Source organism: Chiloscyllium punctatum, chromosome 14 (assembly GCF_047496795.1).
Source record: "Chiloscyllium punctatum isolate Juve2018m chromosome 14, sChiPun1.3, whole genome shotgun sequence".
NCBI lineage: Eukaryota > Metazoa > Chordata > Chondrichthyes > Orectolobiformes > Hemiscylliidae > Chiloscyllium > Chiloscyllium punctatum.
The window spans coordinates 10,174,431-10,196,368 of NC_092752.1; the positions used below are offsets into that span (position 1 = coordinate 10,174,431).

At 39.2% G+C, this 21,938-nt stretch overlaps 1 protein-coding gene across 3 annotated transcripts in view; it reads right to left on the bottom strand.

Moving 5' to 3' along the window:
* ccser1 (coiled-coil serine-rich protein 1) overlaps positions 1-21,938 on the bottom strand; it is a 1,276,667-nt gene that overhangs the window by 567,403 nt on the left and 687,326 nt on the right. For all 3 annotated transcript variants that reach the window (XM_072583863.1, XM_072583864.1, XM_072583865.1), the window contains exon 7: positions 18,445-18,522. In XM_072583863.1, coding sequence (XP_072439964.1) covers positions 18,445-18,522 — 78 coding nt within the window. The remainder of the gene's footprint in view (positions 1-18,444; positions 18,523-21,938) is intronic.

Consider the following 21,938-nt stretch of genomic DNA (forward strand, 5'->3'; position numbering starts at 1 on the left):
CACCACCTCTTCACTGGACCATCACAAGCCATTGAAGGTTCCCCAAGTTTTCCACTCATGGTTGTCCAAATTTTCCAAGCAACCATTCTGAAGAAAGGTCACTGGACATGAAACGTTAACTCTACTTTCTCTCCACAGGTGCTGCCATGGCCTGCTGACTTTCTCCAGTAACTTTTATTTTTGTTACAAAGTAATGAAGATAGGTTGTCAGTGGTCAGATATTTGGCACTGGAGTATAACATGGGAAATGTGACCTTGTCTAGTTTGGCAGGAAGAACAGAAAAGCAGTTTTAAAAAGTGATGAGAGATGCAGAAGTCTGAGATCTTGGTGTCCTAGTACATGAATCACAAAATGCCAGTTTGCAGATACATCAAGTATCAGGAAGGCAGATGGAACATTGGTGTTTATTGCAAGAATAGAATATAACAATTAGGAATGAACAGGGACTTGGTGAGACCATGTCTAGAGAACAGTGTACAGGTTTGCTCTATGTATTGAATATGTCTATGAGGTTCAAAGTAGGTTAATTCAAATCATCCTCATGAGAAAAGGTTGGTATTTTACTCATTGCAGTTTAGAAGGTGGCAAAGTGAATCATACAAGATCCTGGGAGCACTTGATAGGGTGGATATAAAGATGAGGCTGACCTATGGGGACCCAGTTTAAGAATGAGATAACTCCTCCTTAAGATAGATTTGCAAATTTGTTTTCTCTCTCAGAAGGTCCTTGGACCGTGAAATTATTTTCCACAGCAGTCAGTTAAGTTCAGTCATTGAATGCATTTGATTTTGGGATTTATGATTGACAAGGGAATCAAAGGCTTTTGGGAGACAGATAGGAGTGTTGAGACCACAATTGGATCAGTTATGATTTTACTGAATGGCAGAATAAAATTGGACATTTGAATGGCACATTCCTACTCTTAAATCATACATTCCTGGTGCAGTGCTAATGTCATTAACCTGAGGTTCTGGGTAATGAGGCCAATATTCTAGGGACATGGGTTCAGGTCTGACCATGATGGCAAAGGGTGAAATTTAAATTCAATAAAAAAAATCTGAGATTTCAAAAGTGGCTTAATGGTGATAATGTCAATTGTTCTAATAACCCTCTGCTTTGCTAATGATAAGGCAATTTGCAGTGTAATGTCAACGTGCTAGCAATCCAGAACCCATGGTTAATTTTTGGGGGATGAGTTCAAATCCCACCATAGCAGATGATGATATTTGAATGTATTAAAATAATCTGGAATAAATGGCGACCATGTGACTACCACCGATTGTTGTACATAAGCACCTGGTTCATGAAAGACTTTTAGGGAAGGAAATCTGCCACCATTAATCAGTCAGGCCTACATATGACTCCAGACCCATAGCAATGTGATTGACTCTAAGTGGACAACAGGGATGAGCAATAAATGCTGGCTTTTAGGGCTGTTAATTGTTTGTAGGTATGGGGCTTGTTCCAATAAGGGTTAAGAGATTGTTTGTTTGTTTGTGTGTGTGTGTGTGTGTGTGTGTGTGTGTGTGTGTGCGCGCGTGTGGTGTGTTTTGAGGGAGTTCTCTATCAGCAAATTGCATTCTTGAGGAGGGTATTTTCTCTGTGAACATGAGCAAGCTCCGTTCTTCATCTGAAGGCCAGGGAAGAACTTCATGTGCCTTTCTATGTCGAACCAGATATTTACCAAAACACTGAGACCATGGGCAAGGCAAGAATGATCTCCTGGAGATAGCGGTACCCAACATCTTGGGAAGCAGAACCAACACGTTACCCACTGCTTCACCACCCAGTTCTATCCTACAGCAAAGTACAGCTACTCTGCCCAGTTCAAGTGATGCTATACAAGATTACGACCTCGCAGAAGACTTGAGGGCTATTTCTGGAAGGTTAGGAGCTACACAGCTCAGGTGGATTATGTGCTACAATGCTAGTGAAGGGAAGGCTTTAAGACATTAATTAAAATTTAACAGTGGTGACAAGCATTCAACCTCTCACATTTCTCTCAAAATTTTCAGATTTGGTGTTTTTTTTAACAAAGCTTAGAGCCAGCTAATAAAGAAAAATAAGGAAGAATATATGCTTACAATTCATTTTGTATGCAATTAATGGATTTTTTTTCATTTTCCAATAGATTTAAATCTCAATATTTACAGGTAGCTGACTGAGGAGGGTGAGAGGAAGGTTAGAAATGGATGAAGCAACCAATCAGATCACGGACACAGAAGACTAACAGGTTTGCTATTCGCAGCAGGCCTGAGAGAAAAGCTTTTATCTGCTTTCATCAGCTCCTTGTAAATATTGAGAATTAAATCTATTGAAAAATGTATAAAATTCCATAAATTGCAACCAAAATGAATTGTAAGCACATTCTCTTTCTTGTTTCTTTTTATTTGCTGGTTTAGCAGCATGTCCAAAAGACTGCATCTAAGAGTGCAGCACTTACTTAGTACATTACTAAACTGTTCAGGGATATGTTATTATCTTCTAAAGAAGAGACTACAAATGCAACCCTGTACACTTAATTTTCTTTGAGAATGAACATTCAGTTTTGCTGCATGGTTAAAAACAAACTTTAACTTCAATATTTGAACTGAAATGTGACCTTGAAAATCAAAGCAACATATGAGATTAGGCAAGTTAACCTGAATTGATTGTTTTGATGTAATTATTAAGTATTTGTGCTCATACACATCACAAACATCACACAAACCAACTATACATGTTTATGTGTGGTATTTTGCATCATCCGATTTGCCAGTTTTTCACCTTGTGTAACAATGCAAAATGAGAGCACCATCTAGAATGCTTCAAAATAATATTGTCACAATAATCAAAGATTAACAGAAAGATTTCAATTCAGATGTTTGATGTATTTCTGCCTAATTTGCTGCTCTAGGTCCCAGCTTAGTGTTATTAGCTACTGCTCAAAGTGTTAAATTTAGCCAATATTTAGGTTACTGGTAGTGTATTAATAGAAGCAAAGAACAAGAAGGGCTACCAAAAGGTGGAGGATAAATGACAGAGCTATTTGTGTACTCCCTAAATGCACCTTGTGCTGTGTGAAATGGAATGTTCTCTTTCATTAACTGTGCGATTGCCTTCACACAGTTTGGGAATTTACACTGAACAGGTCTAATTATAGCAACAGGAATGTCCTGCCAAGGATAACAGATGTTGAAAGAACTTATATAGTTTCCCAAAGTAGGACACACAGAAGGAAGTTCACGCCCACCATCTTCCAAGTTTATCTTTCGATCACATTCTACCTCGGTGAAAAGCGAGGGTTCACAGTTTCAAAAAAGCCTTCACCACACAGAACTGGAATCGATTTGTTACTTAATAGTTTCATTTTGCTTCTATAAGGATATTCAAGGAATAAGCATTATACCAATAGATCTCATACAGTCACTTGTTCCACATTCTCATAATGCAGCTTGCTATCTCCGTAGAAAGATGTTACACATGATCTTCAAGTAATTATTGATATCCTGTGACAAATTCAGCAATTGGAACCTGAGACAGCTTCCGTTTTACAGGGATGCGGGTGCTGCTGGCAAGACCAGTACTTGTTGCCCATTCCTAATGACACTTAAAACGAGCGGCTTGCTCAGCCATTTCAGAGATCAATCACGAAACTGCCACTTGCTGTGGATCTGGCATCACATGCAGACTAGACTAGGTCAGGATGACAGGCTTCCTCTCAAAGAATGGATTTTCAAATGACTATCAATGATATTTTCATGGTTACCTTTCCAATTCCAGATTTTATGCAATGAGTTTAAATTCCACCAGTTGCTATGGAACATGTGGTCCCCAGAATATAAACCATGCTCTTTGGATTATACACCACCACACCACTACCTCTGCTTAAAATGTGACTGACAAGAGTGAGATTTTGAAAACAAATATTCTTTGAAGAAATACTTTGGTTGATTAAATATTCAAACGATTAGGAATACAGCTGGAATTCACAAGAAAAGTGCACTTGTACTGGATAAATTAGATAGCTCTTTTGAGGAGCTGGTATAAACATGATGAAAAGAATGGCCTCCTCCTATGCTGTATCATTCCTGTATCCTACCTTTGGCAGAACAGAGGCAGATTTTTTTTGTATAGGCAATGATTATTTCTAGAATGCTCTATTAGAGACAAAGTTAATGTGGAGTCTTAAAAGCAAGTTAGTACTATCTTAAGTAGAACGAAGGGAAAATGGAAAATTTAAATTAAAAACAAGTCTCTGAAAATGCACGGTTTTAACAGGAAGCTGAGTGTTGCTGAGCAATGGGGAATAGATAGGGAGAGAATACTCCACAGAAAAACGTTTGAGATAATTTACAGTTTAGAGGTGAGGATGAACTGACAGGTCAGAAGCATTATACTAATGAATGAGTCAAAAGTTTATGCTCATGAATTTGATGAACATTTTAATCCACAAGAAGCATTCATGCCTTCGACCTCTGTTGATATTTTTGACTGCACTTGTAAAAATGATTTACTTGGACTCCTTGATGCAATTTTTCAACTTAAGGAATTGTACAAGGTTGTTTTTGGAGCAAGGACACGAAATTGAGTAAACCTTATATCCAGAGACTTTCCTGTTTATTCTCTGTGCACCCCCCAACCCCCGCCGAGTTCTTTCAACGCAAAAGCCAACAACTGTCATGACACTTTTTACGGGAATTCCCAAGTTGACATCGGCCTGTAAATTAGAACTCCTGCTGCCCTGTTGTTTGATGTTTAGGAACAAAACCACACACTGGTCTCAAGTGCCAACGTTGTTCTTCTCCTTGAGTTCTCTGAGAAAAAAGCAAGAGACTGAACTGAAAAAGCAGAAAGAAAAAGTATTATAACCGTTGAAAAAAACTTCTACCTCAATTTTTGAGCTGTAAGAATGAGGTTCCTGGACTTATGATGTTCCATTTATGGATGAACAGGTTGGCTGTCAAATGCAGGAACAAATTGCCCAATGTTAAAAGAATCCAATGTTTTTACACTGTTAACGTAGTCCTAACTCTCTGCAGTATGCAAATTCATATTTTGTAATAGTAATAGAAGGGAGGCTAACAGTATGATAGAGAAACAAGACAGCGACTACTGTTTTGAGCACACACGCAGTTAAGAAGAAGAAAGTGTTGCATTGATATGACACCCACTAATTAAACACTTTTGAAGTGTAGTCACTGTTGTAATGTCAACCATATGGCCGTCAGTTTAAGCACAGTGAATACCACAAACAGCAGTGTTATAATGACCAGGTAATCTGCTTATTGTGATGACTAAGGGATAAGTATTGCCCAGAATACTGGAGATAACTTTAATCTTCATCAAAATAATGGCCTTGGATCTTTCAATTTAACTGAAAGAGCAGGTGGTGCCTTGACTTAATGGTGCATTGAAAATCCAGACTATCCATTGGAACAGCTCTCCTTCAGTTTATGCTCAAGTCTTGCAATAGAACTTGAACCAACTTCCAGATTCAGGAGGAGGGAAGGCTCAAAACTGAGCTACAGCTCAGACCTAAACACAATCATTAAGAGGTTTCTCTTCTAGTTCGCCTTCTGATCCACAAGCGTTGCCATACAAATACCTGACAAAAAAACTCAACATCAAAATAACACGGAACATAGTGGAGTAGCTGAACTTACCCAAAAGATAACTACTAAACACAACAGAAAGAGATAAGACTTGTACATTCAAGCATATTCAAGATTGTATATCAGCCTAATAATTCTTTGTTACCAACAAACAACATTTATTTCAAATTTTAATTATTATTGGAGATTTAAAACAACTTTCTATTTCTGTCCCATTTATCTTCCTTAATCTCTTCCTTTTCCTTTTTTTATTTTGTAACATTTATGACATTTAATTAAATATTCCAATTCGCACTTCCTACTTTCGACTCTGTATGTTCCACTGAAATATTTTTAGTCAGATTGCTTGACACTACTGTCTGGACAAATCCCAAATCCACTGTTGAGGGTGTTTGTGACACGTTAGATTCCTGGTGATAGTCAGTTTTCATTTAAACTGCACAAAATGTGTGGGAAGTTGTAAATACAAACAGCAGCTGGGAGTATCCGATCTTGGTTGACCATAAAATATGGATAATGATAAAAAGGGCCAAAAGACCAAGATACTTGAGAGCAATTCAGTAGCAGATGGGGAATGCAGTAACACAACAGAAGTACTTGCAGCAAAATCATACAGCATACTCCTGAGTACAAAGCAGTAATCATCTCAAATTCCTGTAACATTATAACAGTAGAAAATTCCATTCAAGTTAAAATCTCAGTTGCACTGTAATAATTAATAGTTAATACAAGTATGAATGCTGACAACAGGTTAAGAATTATCCCTAAATTAAATCACTTAGATGATTAAAAATTTACCTTTGGATTAACTTAATCTATCCATTCTGACTAGGCTGGGAGCTTGTGTATGGCATCTATGTGCTGCTGTTTATTATGTAGGTCACAGACTCCATCAACTGCATCAGTCCTACACTATATCCAACATTAGCGGTCCATAGCCAAGTTACCTCCCACTGTACCAATGTGTCCTTTGGTTTCAATAATGCTATTGCAAATTAATTGTGTGCACATGTCTACCTGAATAGAGATATAAAATAATTCATTCTATTTATTTTTAATCAGAGGACCTACTTAAAGGACCTGTACAACCAAGTTATTACTTATTTAGGCAACTGTAACTTTCATGAACTGTGATTATTCCTGGGGTTGCCATTTGCAAAAGATGAATAATTTAGATAAAATATCACAAAACTCTCAGGCCAAACTCATCCTGCTGTCCTTTGGCTATGTGAACGGAATGAGGGTACAAATTTGCTGATTTGATTTTCTGATGCTGCTTTTCTCAAATTTTGCTCTGTTAATCCAAAGGCACACTCAGGGAGCCATTTGACCCATTGAGTTCACATCGACCCTCCAATGGGCGTTCATCCAGACCCATACCCCCCCTCACCCCCATAACCCTGTATTTCCCATGGTTATTCACATCGCCTGCACATCTCTGGACACCGTGGGGCAATTTAGCATGGCCAATTCACCTAACCTGCTCATCTTTGCACCCAGAGAAAACCCATGCAGACACGGGGAGAATGTACAAACTCCATACAGCTGAGGGTGGAATTGAACCCAGGTCCCTAGCACTGTGAGGCAGCGGTGCTAACCATTGAGTCACCGCGCTGCCCCATATAAAAGGCATTTCAATGGGTATGTTAGTAGAAAGGGTTTAGAGGCATATGGGCAAAATGATGGCAAATGGGACCAGTTCAGATCTGGTCGGCACAGACGAGTTGAACCAAAGGGTCTATTTTCATGCTATATGACTCTGATTTTATAATGTCACCAAGAAAATCTCAACCACACAGTTTACTCCATTAAACAAAAAAAAAACTGCAGATGCTGGAAATCAGAAACAAAAGCAGAATTGTTGGAAAAACTCAGCAAATCTGGCAGCATCTGTTGCCCATTCAACAGAGACAAAGCCAAGTTAACATTTTTGTTCCAGTCACCCTTCAGCAATTTTTCCAGAAGTTTCTGCTTCTGTTTCAGTTTACTGCATTTTGTAGAAACACTCAGTGGTTTAAGTAATCTCTGTAAAGTGAGAAACACAGTTAATATTTCCAGTCCACAACCTTTCGTTCAGCAATAACTTATAGATATTTTAAATCAACTTAATATATTACGACTGCCTCGAGGGCCTAGCGAGATTACCACTGCACCTCAGCACCAGCTTCAATACCTACAGCACCCTTATGGCAATTAAACTTTTCAGGAGCGTTTTGAAAAAAATGACATCGAGCCTCTTAAGGATGAGTTATATCAGATGATCAAGATCTCAGTTTTAAGAAAAGCCTTAAATGATGAATGTGAGGCAAGAGGCTGCCCTTCTTTTAATTCATGTATATTGGGTCAGTCTATTGGAATTCTTCTTAATCATTAGAATGCATCTATTTTCTGTATTCTGAAATATCCCCTCAATGATTGCCATTGCATCTCTAATGACTTATCCTTTCACTCAATTTGTCATTCGCTTTAACTGGCTTTGTCCTCTGGCCTTCATAACTGTTCATTTATACATTTTATAAAGTATTCTTGGACCAACTCCTCTCTCCCACAGAGTGAATGCAACATTCAATCATATTATGGTTGTGGCAACCTGAGGTGCCTTCATTGTGAGATCATTAATTAATCCTGTCTCATAGCACAATTCCAGGTCTAGCCTAGCCTGTCTGCTCACTGGTCAGCTCCAGAATATGTTGTTCCAAGAAGCTATCCTAAACAAGAAAATTCTATACCCTCCTGTTCTAGACTACTTAGACTACATAGAGCATAACAATGCTGTACAGACCCTTCGGCCCTCAATGTTGCATTGACCTGTGGTACCAATCTGAAGACCATCTATCCTACACTATTCCATTTTCATCCATATGTTTATCCAATGACAATTCAAATATCCTTAAAGTTGGCGAGTGTACTATTGTTGTCTACTACCTCTGCCTCTTTGACTTTCCATGCAATTTAAATAAAAATATTCCAAGATTATTGCTGTGCCTTTCTAACAAGCTCCCATTATTTCTTTATTTATGATGTAGTTACTATGTGGCTACTGCTAGGGGCCTGTATTACACTGCCATTGGCAACTTGTTATTAATGATTTCTCATCTTTACCTAAACAGTGTTTCCAGCCTGGTTTCCTGAATTTAGATAATTTCCCCCCAACTCCTCCCCAATTCCCCAAGTGTGCTAATATCATTGTGTACTAACAGAGCCAAACCTCCACCTTGCCCGAGTTTCCTTTCTTTCCTAAATATCCAGAATCAGGTCCCAACTCATGTCATCCTGCATCCATGCCTCCATAATGCCTACTAAATCATATTAATTGTGCCTATTCACATTCTTGGTTCAACTGTTTTGTTTTGAATTCCACATACATTCACGTACAGAGCCCTCAATTCTTTAATGATAGTCTTTTTGTAGGTTTATCTGTATGTTTATTCTTTAAAGCTTCTGATGAAAAACCAATAGCCTGAAAGGTTAACCCTGACTGAACGTCTCTTGCAAATTCTGACTTTCAACATCTGCATTGTTCCACTTTTGCTTAGTTGCATGATTACTGCGTGTGAAACTGGGCTCAATCCATCTATGGCTGTACAGTCAGTGGAAGCCCTTTTTCAATCCTGGACAGGAAAGTGTGTTTTCTTCACTTGTTATACGCAGACACACAATTGGCCTCCTGCTCCATGTCAGTGCCTTTTACATAAGGAAGTAATATATTGGTGTGGATAGAGGACAGGTTAATAGCCAAGAAAGGGTGAGTGGGAATGAGAGGGAATGAGAGGTTCTTCCTCAGATTGGTGACCTGTGATCAGTGGGGTTCCACAAGGATCCGTGCTGGGACAGCAACTGCATAGAATATTACTTAGAGGAAGGAAACAAATGTATAGTAAACAAATTTGCTGATGACACAAAATAGATAGAAAGGCAAGCTGCAAGAGGGATGCCAGCAGTTTTGTAAAAAAGATATTGATAGGTTAAGTAAGCAGGGGAAAAGTTCGAACTGAGGAAGGGTGATCAGACCCAAAATGTTAACTCTGATTTCTCTTCACTGATGCTGCTCCCCTGCTGAGCTTTTCCCGCAACTTCTGATTTTTGTTTTTGTTAGTAAAACGAGATGCCCTGAGTCATGTTTAATTCACAAGAGGCACAGGGTGTGCTAATAAATTAGTTATAAAATTGCCAAGGAATATAGAGGCCTGGATACTTATTCTGGCAATGTGAGTTTAAGTCCCACCCAGACAGTCAGAGAATTTAAAATGACTGAGTGAACTCAGTAAAACTAGGTGCAAATCCACACTGGAGTGAAACGGAGGGAAAACCAATGGAGGCGGAATCTCTCATTTGGCTTTGTTTAGAGAGAAACTGTTTCTGTTGGCAGAAGGACCAAGAACCAGAAGACAATGATTTAAGGTGATTGGCAAAAAAGTAAACAGTGTCAGAAGGATATTTTCTTTAACACAGCAAGTGATTACAATCTGGAATGCACACGAGTGATGGGTAGTAACACACTCAATGACATCTGAAACAAGAAACCCAGTGATACTGAAGGGATAGCATTATATTCAAGGTTTGCATCAAGATTTGTAGCTCGGGTACCAGTTGCCGTAGTTGTCAGCGTGTTCACTGAGCTGGGAAGTTGATTTGCAGATGTTTCATTCCCTATTTAGGTGACAACTTCAGTGTTTTGGAGCCACCTTATAAAGCGCTGCTGTACTCTGTCTTCTGGAATTTATTTGGTTCTGACACATCCATCACTTTACTATTGATCAACATAGACTGATGGGACGATAGTTGACCAGGTTGGAATTGTCCTGCTTTCTGTATATGGAACATAGCATGTCCGTCAAGTAGATGGCAGTGTTGAAACTGTACTGGAACAGCTAGGCTAAGGGCATGGTAAGTTTTGGATACAAGTCTTTAGTACTATTACTGGAATATTGTCAGAGCTACAAGCCCTATAAAGCACTAACTAATACAGTGATAGACAGATTGACAAGGATGAGGCAAAGTATGTTTGTCCTTCTTGTTGGTTCCCTCTTCCTGCTGCGGACCCAGTCTAAATAAGGTGCCACCAAGCCCCTCCAGGTGATGGCCACAGAGCATGTAACACGTGCACTTCAATCTAAGATATTATCATTGATGGTCACAGGTGAGGTGCTGGAAGACTGGAGGTTGGCTAACGTAGTGCCACTTTTAAAAAAAGGTGGTAAGAACAAGCCAGGGGACTATGGACCAATGAGCCTGACATCAGCAGTGGGCAAGTTGTTGGAAGGGATTCTGAGGGACAGGATTTCCATGTATTTGGAAACGCAAGGACTGATTAGGAATAGTCAACGTGGCTATGTGAGTGGGAAAACATGTCTCACAAACTTGTTTCAGTTTTTTTGAAGAGGTAACAGAGAGGAGTGAGGAGGGCAGAGTGGTAGATGTGATGTCAATGGACTTCAGTTAGACATTCAACAAGGTTTCCCACAGGAGACTGGTTAGCAAGGTTAGATCTCATGGGACACAGGAAGAACTTGCCATTTGGATACAGAACTGGCTCAAAGATAGAAGACAGAGGGTGGTGGTGGACGGTTGTTTTTCAGACTGGAGGCCTGTGTGCCACAAGGATTGATGCTGGGTCCTCTACTTTTCATCATTTATATAAATGATTTTGATATGAGCATAAGAGGCATAATTAGTAAGTTTGCAGACGACACTAAAATTGGAGGTGTAGTACACAGTGAAGAAGGTTATCTCAGATTACAGCAGGATCTTGATCAGATGGGCCAATGAGCTGAGGAGTGGCAGACTTATGATTAATTGAAGTAAATGCGAGGTGCTGCATATTGGGAAAGCAAATCTTAGTAGGACTTATATACTTAATGGTAAGGTCCTAAAGAGTGTTGCTGAACAAAGAAACCTTTGAGTGCAGGTTCATAGCTCCTTGAAAGTGGAGTTGCAGATAAACAGGATAGTGAAGAAGGTATTTGGAATGCTTTCCTTTATTGATCAGAGTACTGAGTACAGGATTTAGTAGGTCATATTGAAGCTGTACAGGACTTTGGTTAGGCCACTTTTTGAATATTGCATGCAATTCTGGACTCCTTCCTATCAGAAAGATGTTGTGAAACTTGAAAGGGTTCAGAAAAGATTACCAAGGATGTTGACAGGGTTGGAGGACTTGAGCTATGGGGAGAGGCTGAACAGTCTGGGGCTGTTTTCCCTGGAGCATCAGAAGCTGAGGAGTGACCTTCTAGAGGTTTATAAAATCATGAGGTGCAGTATACGGTAAATAGACAAGGTCTTTTCTCTGGGATTGGGGCATCCAGAACTAGAGGGCATAGGTTTAGGATGAGAGGGGAAAGATATAAAAGACACCTAAGGGGCAACTTTTTCATGCAGAGGGTGGTGCGTAAATAGAATGGGTTACTAGAGGAAATGGTGGAGGCTAGTACAATTGCAACATTTAAAAGGCATCTGGATGGGTATATGAATAGGAAGGGTTTGGAGGGATATGGGCCGGGTGCTGGCAGATGGGACTAGATTGGCTTGGGATATCTAGTCAGCATGGACAAGTTGGACTGAAGGGTCTGTTTCCGTGCTGTACATCTCTATGTCTCTGTTGATCATGTTCTCAAACAATGCGGCACTTCTCTCAATAAGTATCTGCTTGATGTTTTATTCGGGAAAGAAATTAAACATGTTGCACGGTAGCCAAAAAGCTTAACTGTAAAATGTGGTCCACTCAAAATGAAGCAATCAAAATAAAGCTCGAACAATAGCGTGTTACCATTTTCTCCCTACATGATAGTTTCACTCTTTCTTTGGGCCAAATTCTCACAAATAACCCATTATCTCCATTAAATTTTCACAACTGTCCTACCTCACTGGTGTACCTTCCAAAGAATTGTTAGCAAATAATTTGTATGTCAATTCTGTGATTGATTAAGCACGTATTAATCAGCTTTAAGTGTCTTGTGTTCACAAATGTACACACAACTTGCTTTCACAAATTAAGCTCTCTGTACAATACTTCCAGTGGACAGATCAGACTGGAAATGTTGAAAACATGTTCCCTGTTAAACAATTTCCCACAGAATGGCTTACAGTCAATAGGCTTGATGATGCAAAATGTATTTCCTCTAATAAAGTCTTCAATTAGCAAAACATCACCTTTCTAACAGATAAAAGCATGATTTTTACACTGGGAAGCTGCTTGCACATTGTTTTGTAAAGCTTGATTTAGGAAACTTGGATATTTGTGGTACAAACATGATTACCATTCCATAGTGGATTATTCTCATAAAACATATATACATAGCTTTAAAACTGTGTTACAATCAAAATACACACACACACACACATATATATATATAAACATTCGTCACAACCTTAGGACTTTCTGAACTGGCTGGAACACTGAATTATTGTTGAAATGTAATTAGCAGCTAATTTTCAGCCAGCAAACTCCTACTAAAAACAATGAAACCATAACCAAGTGATGTATTTCCAGGTATCCTTTGTTATGTGCAGACACCTACAGCCTGAGATATTGCCGATCTGTACCCAGTGAGTAATGGCTTAAAGCACAAGCTAAAATATTAAGTGCCCTTGTTATGTAGTTTGTGTTATAACAAGGCTTGTGGCATAGTGATTCTATTCTGCACATTGGACAGGCTACTATTCTCAATTCTTCTGGTATAATGTGACTCGTAAAGGTTTCCCCTTATCTATGAGTGATTGCTGGCTGACTCTAATACACTTTGCAAACTATTTTGTTTATAATATTATACATAATACTGTTCTCTGTCAGAAAATCTCTCACTTGTAGATACTATTCCAGCACTATCACATTATCATTTCATTTCTCATGTTATAAAGATGTGATTGTACCTTTAAGGGAGTTAAAAGCAGCAGAACTACTGGACACAGCACTAAGTGTTTTCAATAAGTCAACAATGTATGTAACACTGGGTGTTTATTGCTTGGAGGCAAAAACAAATTTGAATTCAGCCAATCAGTTTAAAATATAGCCTGAAAAAGAAGCCAATTTTCAATCAAGTTTGAATTGAGCATATTGACAATCTTAAATGCCAATGATGCAATCCAATGCTCTGGGATATAAGACTGAGGGAAAATTGAACAGTTGAGAGGAGAACTGCCAAGCCGAACATAAACCAGACTGCTTTAACAAAAACCTCATCAAAGTACCTTTTCAATCAGTAATTTGTGATGCAGAAATTCCTAACAAGGAGAAAAGAAGATACAGGAAGATTCGAAGACAAGAACCTACAACTGCCTGGTTTTGAGATAAGAAGTGTTGTTTTGTAAATCTTAATTGGGAGTTTTATCAGACTAGTATTATAGAAAGGAAGGTAAAAATAGGTTAGAGAAAGAAGTAGTAAATAGTGGTTAGTTAATTATTCTCAGTTATACTTTAAGAAATAAAGTTTGTTAATTTTTACTTTACATAGTTCTTGGCTACTCAAAGTTTTGCAGATTACTGCATGGGATAAATCTTTTCTATGTTGCTGGTTTTAAATTAAGCAGGAGAGTTTACCCAGTGTCATAATACTGATTACACTACATTATGTACTTCTCACACCAAACAAAATCATTCATCAGTGTCTGTCCTAATAGCTCTGGAGCCTGTTCAAAGGCACAATCCTAACTTCTTCTTGCAGAATTGCTCCAAGATGCACAAGGGGCTCCACTCTAATTGTCCTTTTCTATCCAGTCTATGTTCCCCTTTGCTGTGTAGTTGGATATTCTCAAAATACACTGTTCAAGCGTGTAATAATGCAACTTTGGAGCTGGTGGGACTTGCACAAGAGGTAGGGGATACTACCATTACACTACAAGAGACCCAATCAACCTGTTCAGAGATATTATTACGTACCTCTGGGGCAGGTGACATTTGAATGGAGGTCTCTTCGCTCAGAAGTGCAGACAACTACTTCTCCACCACAACAGCCTCCTTATGTTGTGTCTTGTTCTGAGGAAAATTCACCAAGAAGATAAACAGCTGGCTATCCTTATTGAGTTTGATTCTTGCAACATATATGCCCTCTAAATTTAAGAAAAAACAACTTACACATTAAAATGAAAATTGGTTTATATACATAATTTCCCAAAACAAAATCTGACTGAATTTACATAAAATATGCCTTGTGTAATCACACTGGACTTGAAACAAAATTCTTTCCCTCTCCACATGCTATCAGACTCCTTGATTATCTCCAACTCTTCATTATTTTATGTAGGATCTGCAGCATCAGAAGTATTTTACTTTTATAAAAATATTCTTTTCTGGGCTATGTTTTACTTTTCAGTTTGTCATAACTGCTTTAATTTTAAAAGTAAATGATTCCAAAAAGCAATGTAAACATAGTAAATGACTCTGCGAGGAATAAATTGTCTCCTGACTACTGATTGACATTACTGTTGATTGTTACCACATCATTAGTTTAGTAACTACTCAGATTCTGCTGGGAAACCAACTGATGGCCTTTGCTAACACTAAGGTAAATATACCAGAGTTGTCAGATATAGACTAGCTTTCTTCTCAAGCAGGCATCTTTTAATTAAAGGGTGCAGAATTGACCTAACAATTAACGAGGCCAGGCAACTACAAAATCTGACACACACTGTTGCTAACTTTGAGAATTATCATTTTTGTATCTTTGCTGTAGCGGGGACATTATCAATGCCATAAACCAATCACTCACTTGGAAGCAAAATCCAATCATCCATTCATAAAAGTACCATTCATGATATCTTATACAATTTATTTTCATTTATTTAGCCTCCCTTGCCTAAAGCAGACAGATCAAAATCATTTAACATCTCTTCACCAATACAACATTCCTTGAAAGTTTCCTAATATCCTCCTTCTCAAGAGATTGTCACATTTCATTCCAGAAACTAACCATGGTACCTGATACACAGTGAGCTTTGCTCCATCCCATATCCTTACTTATGGCTAGCATCCACCTTTTACTAATGTAAATTATTTGTTAATTTTGTCAATCTTTTACTGATCTGTTTAATGCCACTGTTATGATCCCAGCTGATGGTAATGTTGGACAAGTCATATTCCAGAGTAAAACCTGTCTTGACAGACCATAAGTTTTAATTTTCTTCAGTTTGGTTACTATGATCATCAATCAATGAACATATTCAAGAGGCTGCTGATGAATTTTTAACAAAGAACCATATTGTTTATAATGCAAAGAAAAAAAATGTAATGATCCACCTGATGTCATTACCTTACAAGTCAAATCCCAGAACTAAATGTTGCTTGATCGATCACAATTTGCTTATTTTGATAATGGTTGTTTTTCACTGAAACATCAGCAAACAATACCACAGATTTGGTTTTAATAGTCAAACAGAAGTTTATTACATGCAAAAATGGTAAAATAACCCAAATCAGTGGGTGGCACGGTGGCACAGTGGTCAGCACTGTTGCTTCACAGCGCCAGAGACCCGTGGTCAATTCCCGCCTCAGGTAACTGTCTGTGTGGAGTTTGCACATTCTCCCCGTGTCTGCGTGGGTTTCCTCCGGTTTTCTCCCACAATCCAAAAATGTGCAGGTTAGGTGAATTGGCCAAGCTAAATTGCCTGTAGTGTTAGGCAAAGGGGTAAATGTAGGGGAATGGGTGTGGGTGGGTTGCGCTTCAACGGATCGGTGTGGACTTGTTGGGCCGAAGGGCCTGTTTCCACACTGTAAGTAATCTAATCAAGTGATCTAAATATAACATAGTTTTAAAGATTTCAAAACACATGGCGAAACAAAGTCCCATCCATTTTCCAAGATGATCATTTCACAGTGATCAAAGTACTGAAATAATTTCGCTTCCATATCAAACTTATCTGTTTGACTTAACTGCTTCTTCTGAGTAATGATTCCATGAGTTGTGAGGCCTTCTTTCTTGACCATTTATACAACTTAGAGCTTAGCCTTCCTCAGGTTTTTAATAGTCAGCAGATTCTAACAAAACATTTCTCATCTTGAAATTTCACAGATAACACCCTTCACTAAGGTAACATATTACATTCACAGCTCTTAACAATCACCATTTCCAGAAGGGACCATTCTTGTAACTGACTTCAGTTTGGTCTTCTTTGAACTTCTCAAAAGCATTTGAATCAATTTTTGTTTATAAAGCTCATTAACCCTCGATTTTTTTAAACTAATGGCTTGTTTTCTCCCTCTAGTCCTAAACTGCTATAAACAAAGTTGCAATAACATTCCAGTGATCCTTGCAGTCACGTGTGCCCTGACACATACCAAGTTACTATCCACAGTTCTGTTCACCCTGCTTCAGGAAGGATATTATTAAATTAGAGAGGGTTCAGACAAGATTCACCAGGACGTTGCTGGAAACAGAGGGTTTGCATTATACAGTTAGACGGGATAGACTGAGACTTATTTCACTGGAGTGTAGGATGTTGAGAGGTCACCATTTAGAAGTTTATAAAATCATGAGTGGTAGAGATAAAGTAAATAGTAAGGGTCTTTTCCCTAGGGTAGGGGCATATTTTTAAAGTAAGAGGAGAAAAATTGAAAAAGTACACGAGGGCCAACATTCTTTACAGAGAGAGTGGTTCATGCACGGAATTGAACTTCCAGAGGAAGTGGTGGATACAGGTAGTGTTAGAACATTTCAAAGACATTTAGATAAATTCATGAATAGGAAAGGTTTGGAGGCATACAGGGCTAAACACAAGCAGGTGGAACTAGTTTAATTTGGGAACATTTGAGCCAGTTGGACCAAAGAGTCTGTTTTCATGCCATGTGACTTATAGTCCTGCAAAGATTGTACACATTAAATTTTAAATATCTTCACAAAATTCAACCAATATCCATATAGCACGTTTAAATACCAATCTGTAAAAGAATGATTGTCACATTTAAATTACACATCTTTCATCCACATAAAGCTTTTACAATAAGATACAAAAAGAAAAATTCAATGCTTTTACCAGCATTATCATTTACAGACACTCAACATCCCAACAAATTATCATTCCTATCCTCACACTTTAATTTCCTACTCAACTGATGAGGTGGCAAATGTTTCCTTTTGATAACTTTTTACACATTCAACAGATATGATTCTCTTTACTTCTGCCAAAACACACAGGCAGGCTAAAGTATTGATTTTTCTCTGACTTTGAGGCGACCAAACAGCACCTCTGTTGGTGTTGAATTTTTCTTCTGACTTGAAATTGCGTCTGGCCTTTAGCCCCTCTTTGTATTTCTCAGAGTTAGAAAAGCTCCACTTAGTAAACATGTCAGTAATTATCCCATCAGATAGTTCCTCTAGACATTTAGCTTAAGTTACATGATGTTGTGGAAATGGTGTTTTGATCCATCGCTAAAATAAAACAAACTCTGGCCCTTAAAAAAAAGGCATCAGGTAAGTACTGAATATCAAAAACCAATTTACCTCTCCCTCAGAACTCCAGTCCCCAGCAACGTTAATGATAAGTTATAATTTTTTATACTATTAAATAATAAGCTAAATCAATTTGGATTATCCATTTCACTTCTTTCAATTTCATGAAGGACCAAATGCATTCATTAAACCTGTTTTACCCACATTCAGGTCCAAGCCCATCTTCTGCAAAATTACAATGAGCTGTTGTAAGCTGCATGTTTGAGGCTTTCTGCCAACAAGGAAATTCCATCATAAATGATTGTATGGATTGTATTGGCCCAAGCTTCCCAGTCTTTCTGCTAAATTTGAAACTTGTCAACTGTTTGACTGCATGCATTTATGGATTCAACAAATGTGATATATGTGAATTTATTATAGAAATTCCCACTGAGCTCACCTTTACGCAAGATCCAATTGTTTATCTTACCTTAAAAGGAATGGGCATCTCAGTGATGGGACTGACTGGAAGCGAATGTGTGCTGCTGGCAGGACTCATCTCCACACTCTGAAACAAAAAGGAAAGACCATCAAATACACTTCATACAAGATGGTGAGTGACATCACTTTGTGATTTCACATTTCTTTTTCTTGGGACAAACCTACCTTTCTGACAAGTAAACAGATAACATTGTGCTCGCACCCCTTTCATGCCACGTGAGATCTCTTGAAGCACTCTACAGGCGATTAAGTACCTTTCAACTCTCATCACTTTTGCGATGAAGGAGATCTGGGAGTCAATTCATACATAGCAGGCTCCAAAAATGAAAGGTTGATCGGACCAATTTACATGTTGTTAATTTAAAAACTTTTTTGACCACATCCTTTCATGGGATGTGTAAATCCCTCGCAAGACTAGCATTTGTTACCCATCCCTCAGTGTCCTTGAATCGAGTAGCTTGCTAGATCATTTCAAAGGACAGTTGAGAGTCAACCACATTTTTGTGGGTATAGAATCACATGTAAGCCAGACCAGATAAGGACAGCAGATTCCCTTCCCTAAAGGACAAAAGTGAATCTAATGGCCTGTGCAAAAACAAAATGCCACCATTATTTAGGCTGGAGTGGCATGGTGGCTCAGTGGTTAGCATTGCTGCCTCACAGAGCCAAGAACCCAGGTTCAATTCCAGTCTTGGGCAACTGTCTGTGTGGAGTTTGCACATTTTTCCTGTGTCTGCTTGTGTTTCCTCTGGGTGCTCTGGTTTCCTCCCACAGGCTAAAGATGAACAGGTTAGGTGAATTGGCCTTGCTAAATTGCCTGTAGTGTTAGGTGCATTAGTCAGGGGTGAATATGGGGGAATGGGTCCGGGTGGGTTGCTCTTCGGAGGGTCGGTGTGGACGAAGGGCCTGTTTCCATACTGTGGGGAACCTAATCTAAATTCCAGACTTATTAAGTGTTAAAAAGGCAGGATGTGAACCTGTGCCCCACATCGGCCTGGGCCTCTAGTCCAGTGACAGGACTGTTTTACCACCATCCCCACCCTCCACCGCCCCCCACAACCACTACTGCTAGGTCACTGCAGATAAATCGCCTGTTCTTCAAAATACTGTCATAAAATCTCTGCCACAGACGGGGTTTAACATCTCATTTGAAATACAGAACCTCTGGCAATGCAGCATTCCCCCAATATTGATCATGCAGTAATCTCACCCACTGTTTTGTTTCCCATTTAACAACACTAAATAAACAATAATGCTATTATGCGAACTGAAGAGGTGATAACTAGCAGTTCCAGAGATATATACCTCAATTATCTTCCTGCCCTTTTCGTCACAGAAGAGTGAACAGAGTCTCTACTGCTACAACTGTCGATGCTGGATTCTTGTTCCTATTGAGTTATTCATTTGTTTTTCTGCAGCTTTCAAGTATCATTATTGTGAAGGTTTTTTAATGTCATGTGTAGACTGGAGGTTGTGATTAGTGCTCATCCCATAATAAATTAAAGGTGTCTCATAGAGGAAACCCATGATAGAGTTTGAGCATGCAGTGCTCAGTCAATAAGAACATTCAAATCCAATACCATTCAATGTAGCTGAACCACTCCTGTAACTAGAATGGATACACTAACAAAGCAAGAGAGTATGATGGAACTTAGGAAGTACAGGGGCTCAGAGGGACTTTGGTGAGCATATCCACAGATCTTTAAAGCAGCAGGACTGGTAAATGAGGTGGTTAAGAAGAGATATGGGATGCTTGCCTTTATTAATCAAGGTGTTGAACACAAAAGTGCTGTACATGTTGCTGTTGTGTGACCATATTCGTAGAGTAACAGCTCATGGTGATTTACCCTGAGGGCCACCATACCTCAGGTGAGGGGAAATGTTGGGAAGAAGAGTTCTTCATGCTAACCTCAGTCAGTGATGGGAATTAAATCCATGTTGCTGGCATCACACTGCTTCACCAGCCAACTGAGTGAAACCAATCATAGAGTTTTATATAACAGAGTTTTATGAAGATGTGGGTGTACTATACCCTTAAGAAAGTAACAGCTAGCAGTGACAGCACCAAGTGTTCTCAATATAACACAATGTAACATGTGCTCCAGCTGCTGGGGTAGCTAGTTGCCTGGAAATGACAAAACAGATTCAAATTCAGCCAATCAATTTAAATTATACCCTGAAAAAAATACCAAATTCCAATCAAGCTTGAATTGAGTATATTGTCAATTTGAAAAGCCAATGACACAATCCGATGCTTTGGGGTATAAGACAGGGGAAAATTGAACAGTTGGGAGAAGAACTGCCACCAAACCAACAGCTATAAACTGCTAGCCAGAACCCTCTGAGAGGTACTTGTCTAGAGAAGGAGTTTGCACAGAGAAAAACCTCAACACTGACCTGAAGAGCCAATCTATCGACGAAGATAAAGAGAAGATTGGACGGCTGGCTGGTTTTAAAATTTCGATTTTTCTATAAATCTTAATTGGGAGTTTTGTTGGATTAGTATTATAGAAGGAAAGGTAAAACATAAGTTAGAGGATGGAATTGTAAAGACAGAGGAACCTCAATTATCCAAATGAGATGGGCTTGATTATTCAGTTAATTGATTCAATGCCTTTCCTCTGTGGCTCAGAGTTTTCTGAAGTTTTTTTTCCTTGCTCTGCCTGCCTTGCTCCCTCTCTCTGTCTCAGGGTTTGTTTCTGAGCAGACACAGACACACACACACACACACGTGTGTAAGGGACCTGCTGCATTGTTGAAGCCTCCTGCCCCACCCACATCAGTGGGATTGACACAGCGAGCACTTGCTAAGTCCTCTCCCCATTCAGGAAACTAGGCAACAGCACACCGCGTGTGAGCGCCGCCCCCTGTCCGCGCCCCTAACTGCATCCAACCCCGACCCCCGTCTAACACGTCCACTCTGACTCCCCATACCCCATGCGCCCCCACCCACCCCCCATTAGGCTACCCGTTCACACCCCCCTCTGTGGCTGCCGAACTGGACACCAACAGCAAGACTGCTGCTGCCTTTTGAGGGTGAGTCTCAAAATAGCGCGCACACACACACAACTTTTAACTGCAACAATTTGTCTAGTTTTGTCTTTGCCCTGTACAGGACAATGTTATCTGGGGAAGGGGGGTTTAGGGTACACCCCTGTGTAGAATTCCAGGGAAAGTGTGGAGAGGGAAAGAGAGAGACAGCGGGACGCCAGTTATTTGGAGATGGTGCCTGGGCTCCCATCAATGTCCAGGTTTGTTCTCGGCAGCATTTCAGTAAGCCAAGTTCATTTCGAAAGCATTGCAAACAAAAGACATGATCAGTGTTGGAAACACCTCTTTCATGTAATGTTTCTATCTGGACCTTGAGATCTTCTTTGGGTAATCAGAAATTTGGATAATTGATATTCGGATAATCGACGATCCTGTGTAGTTGTTAGTTATTTCTTAAAGTATGACCGAGAATAATTAAAGTTGTTAATTTTT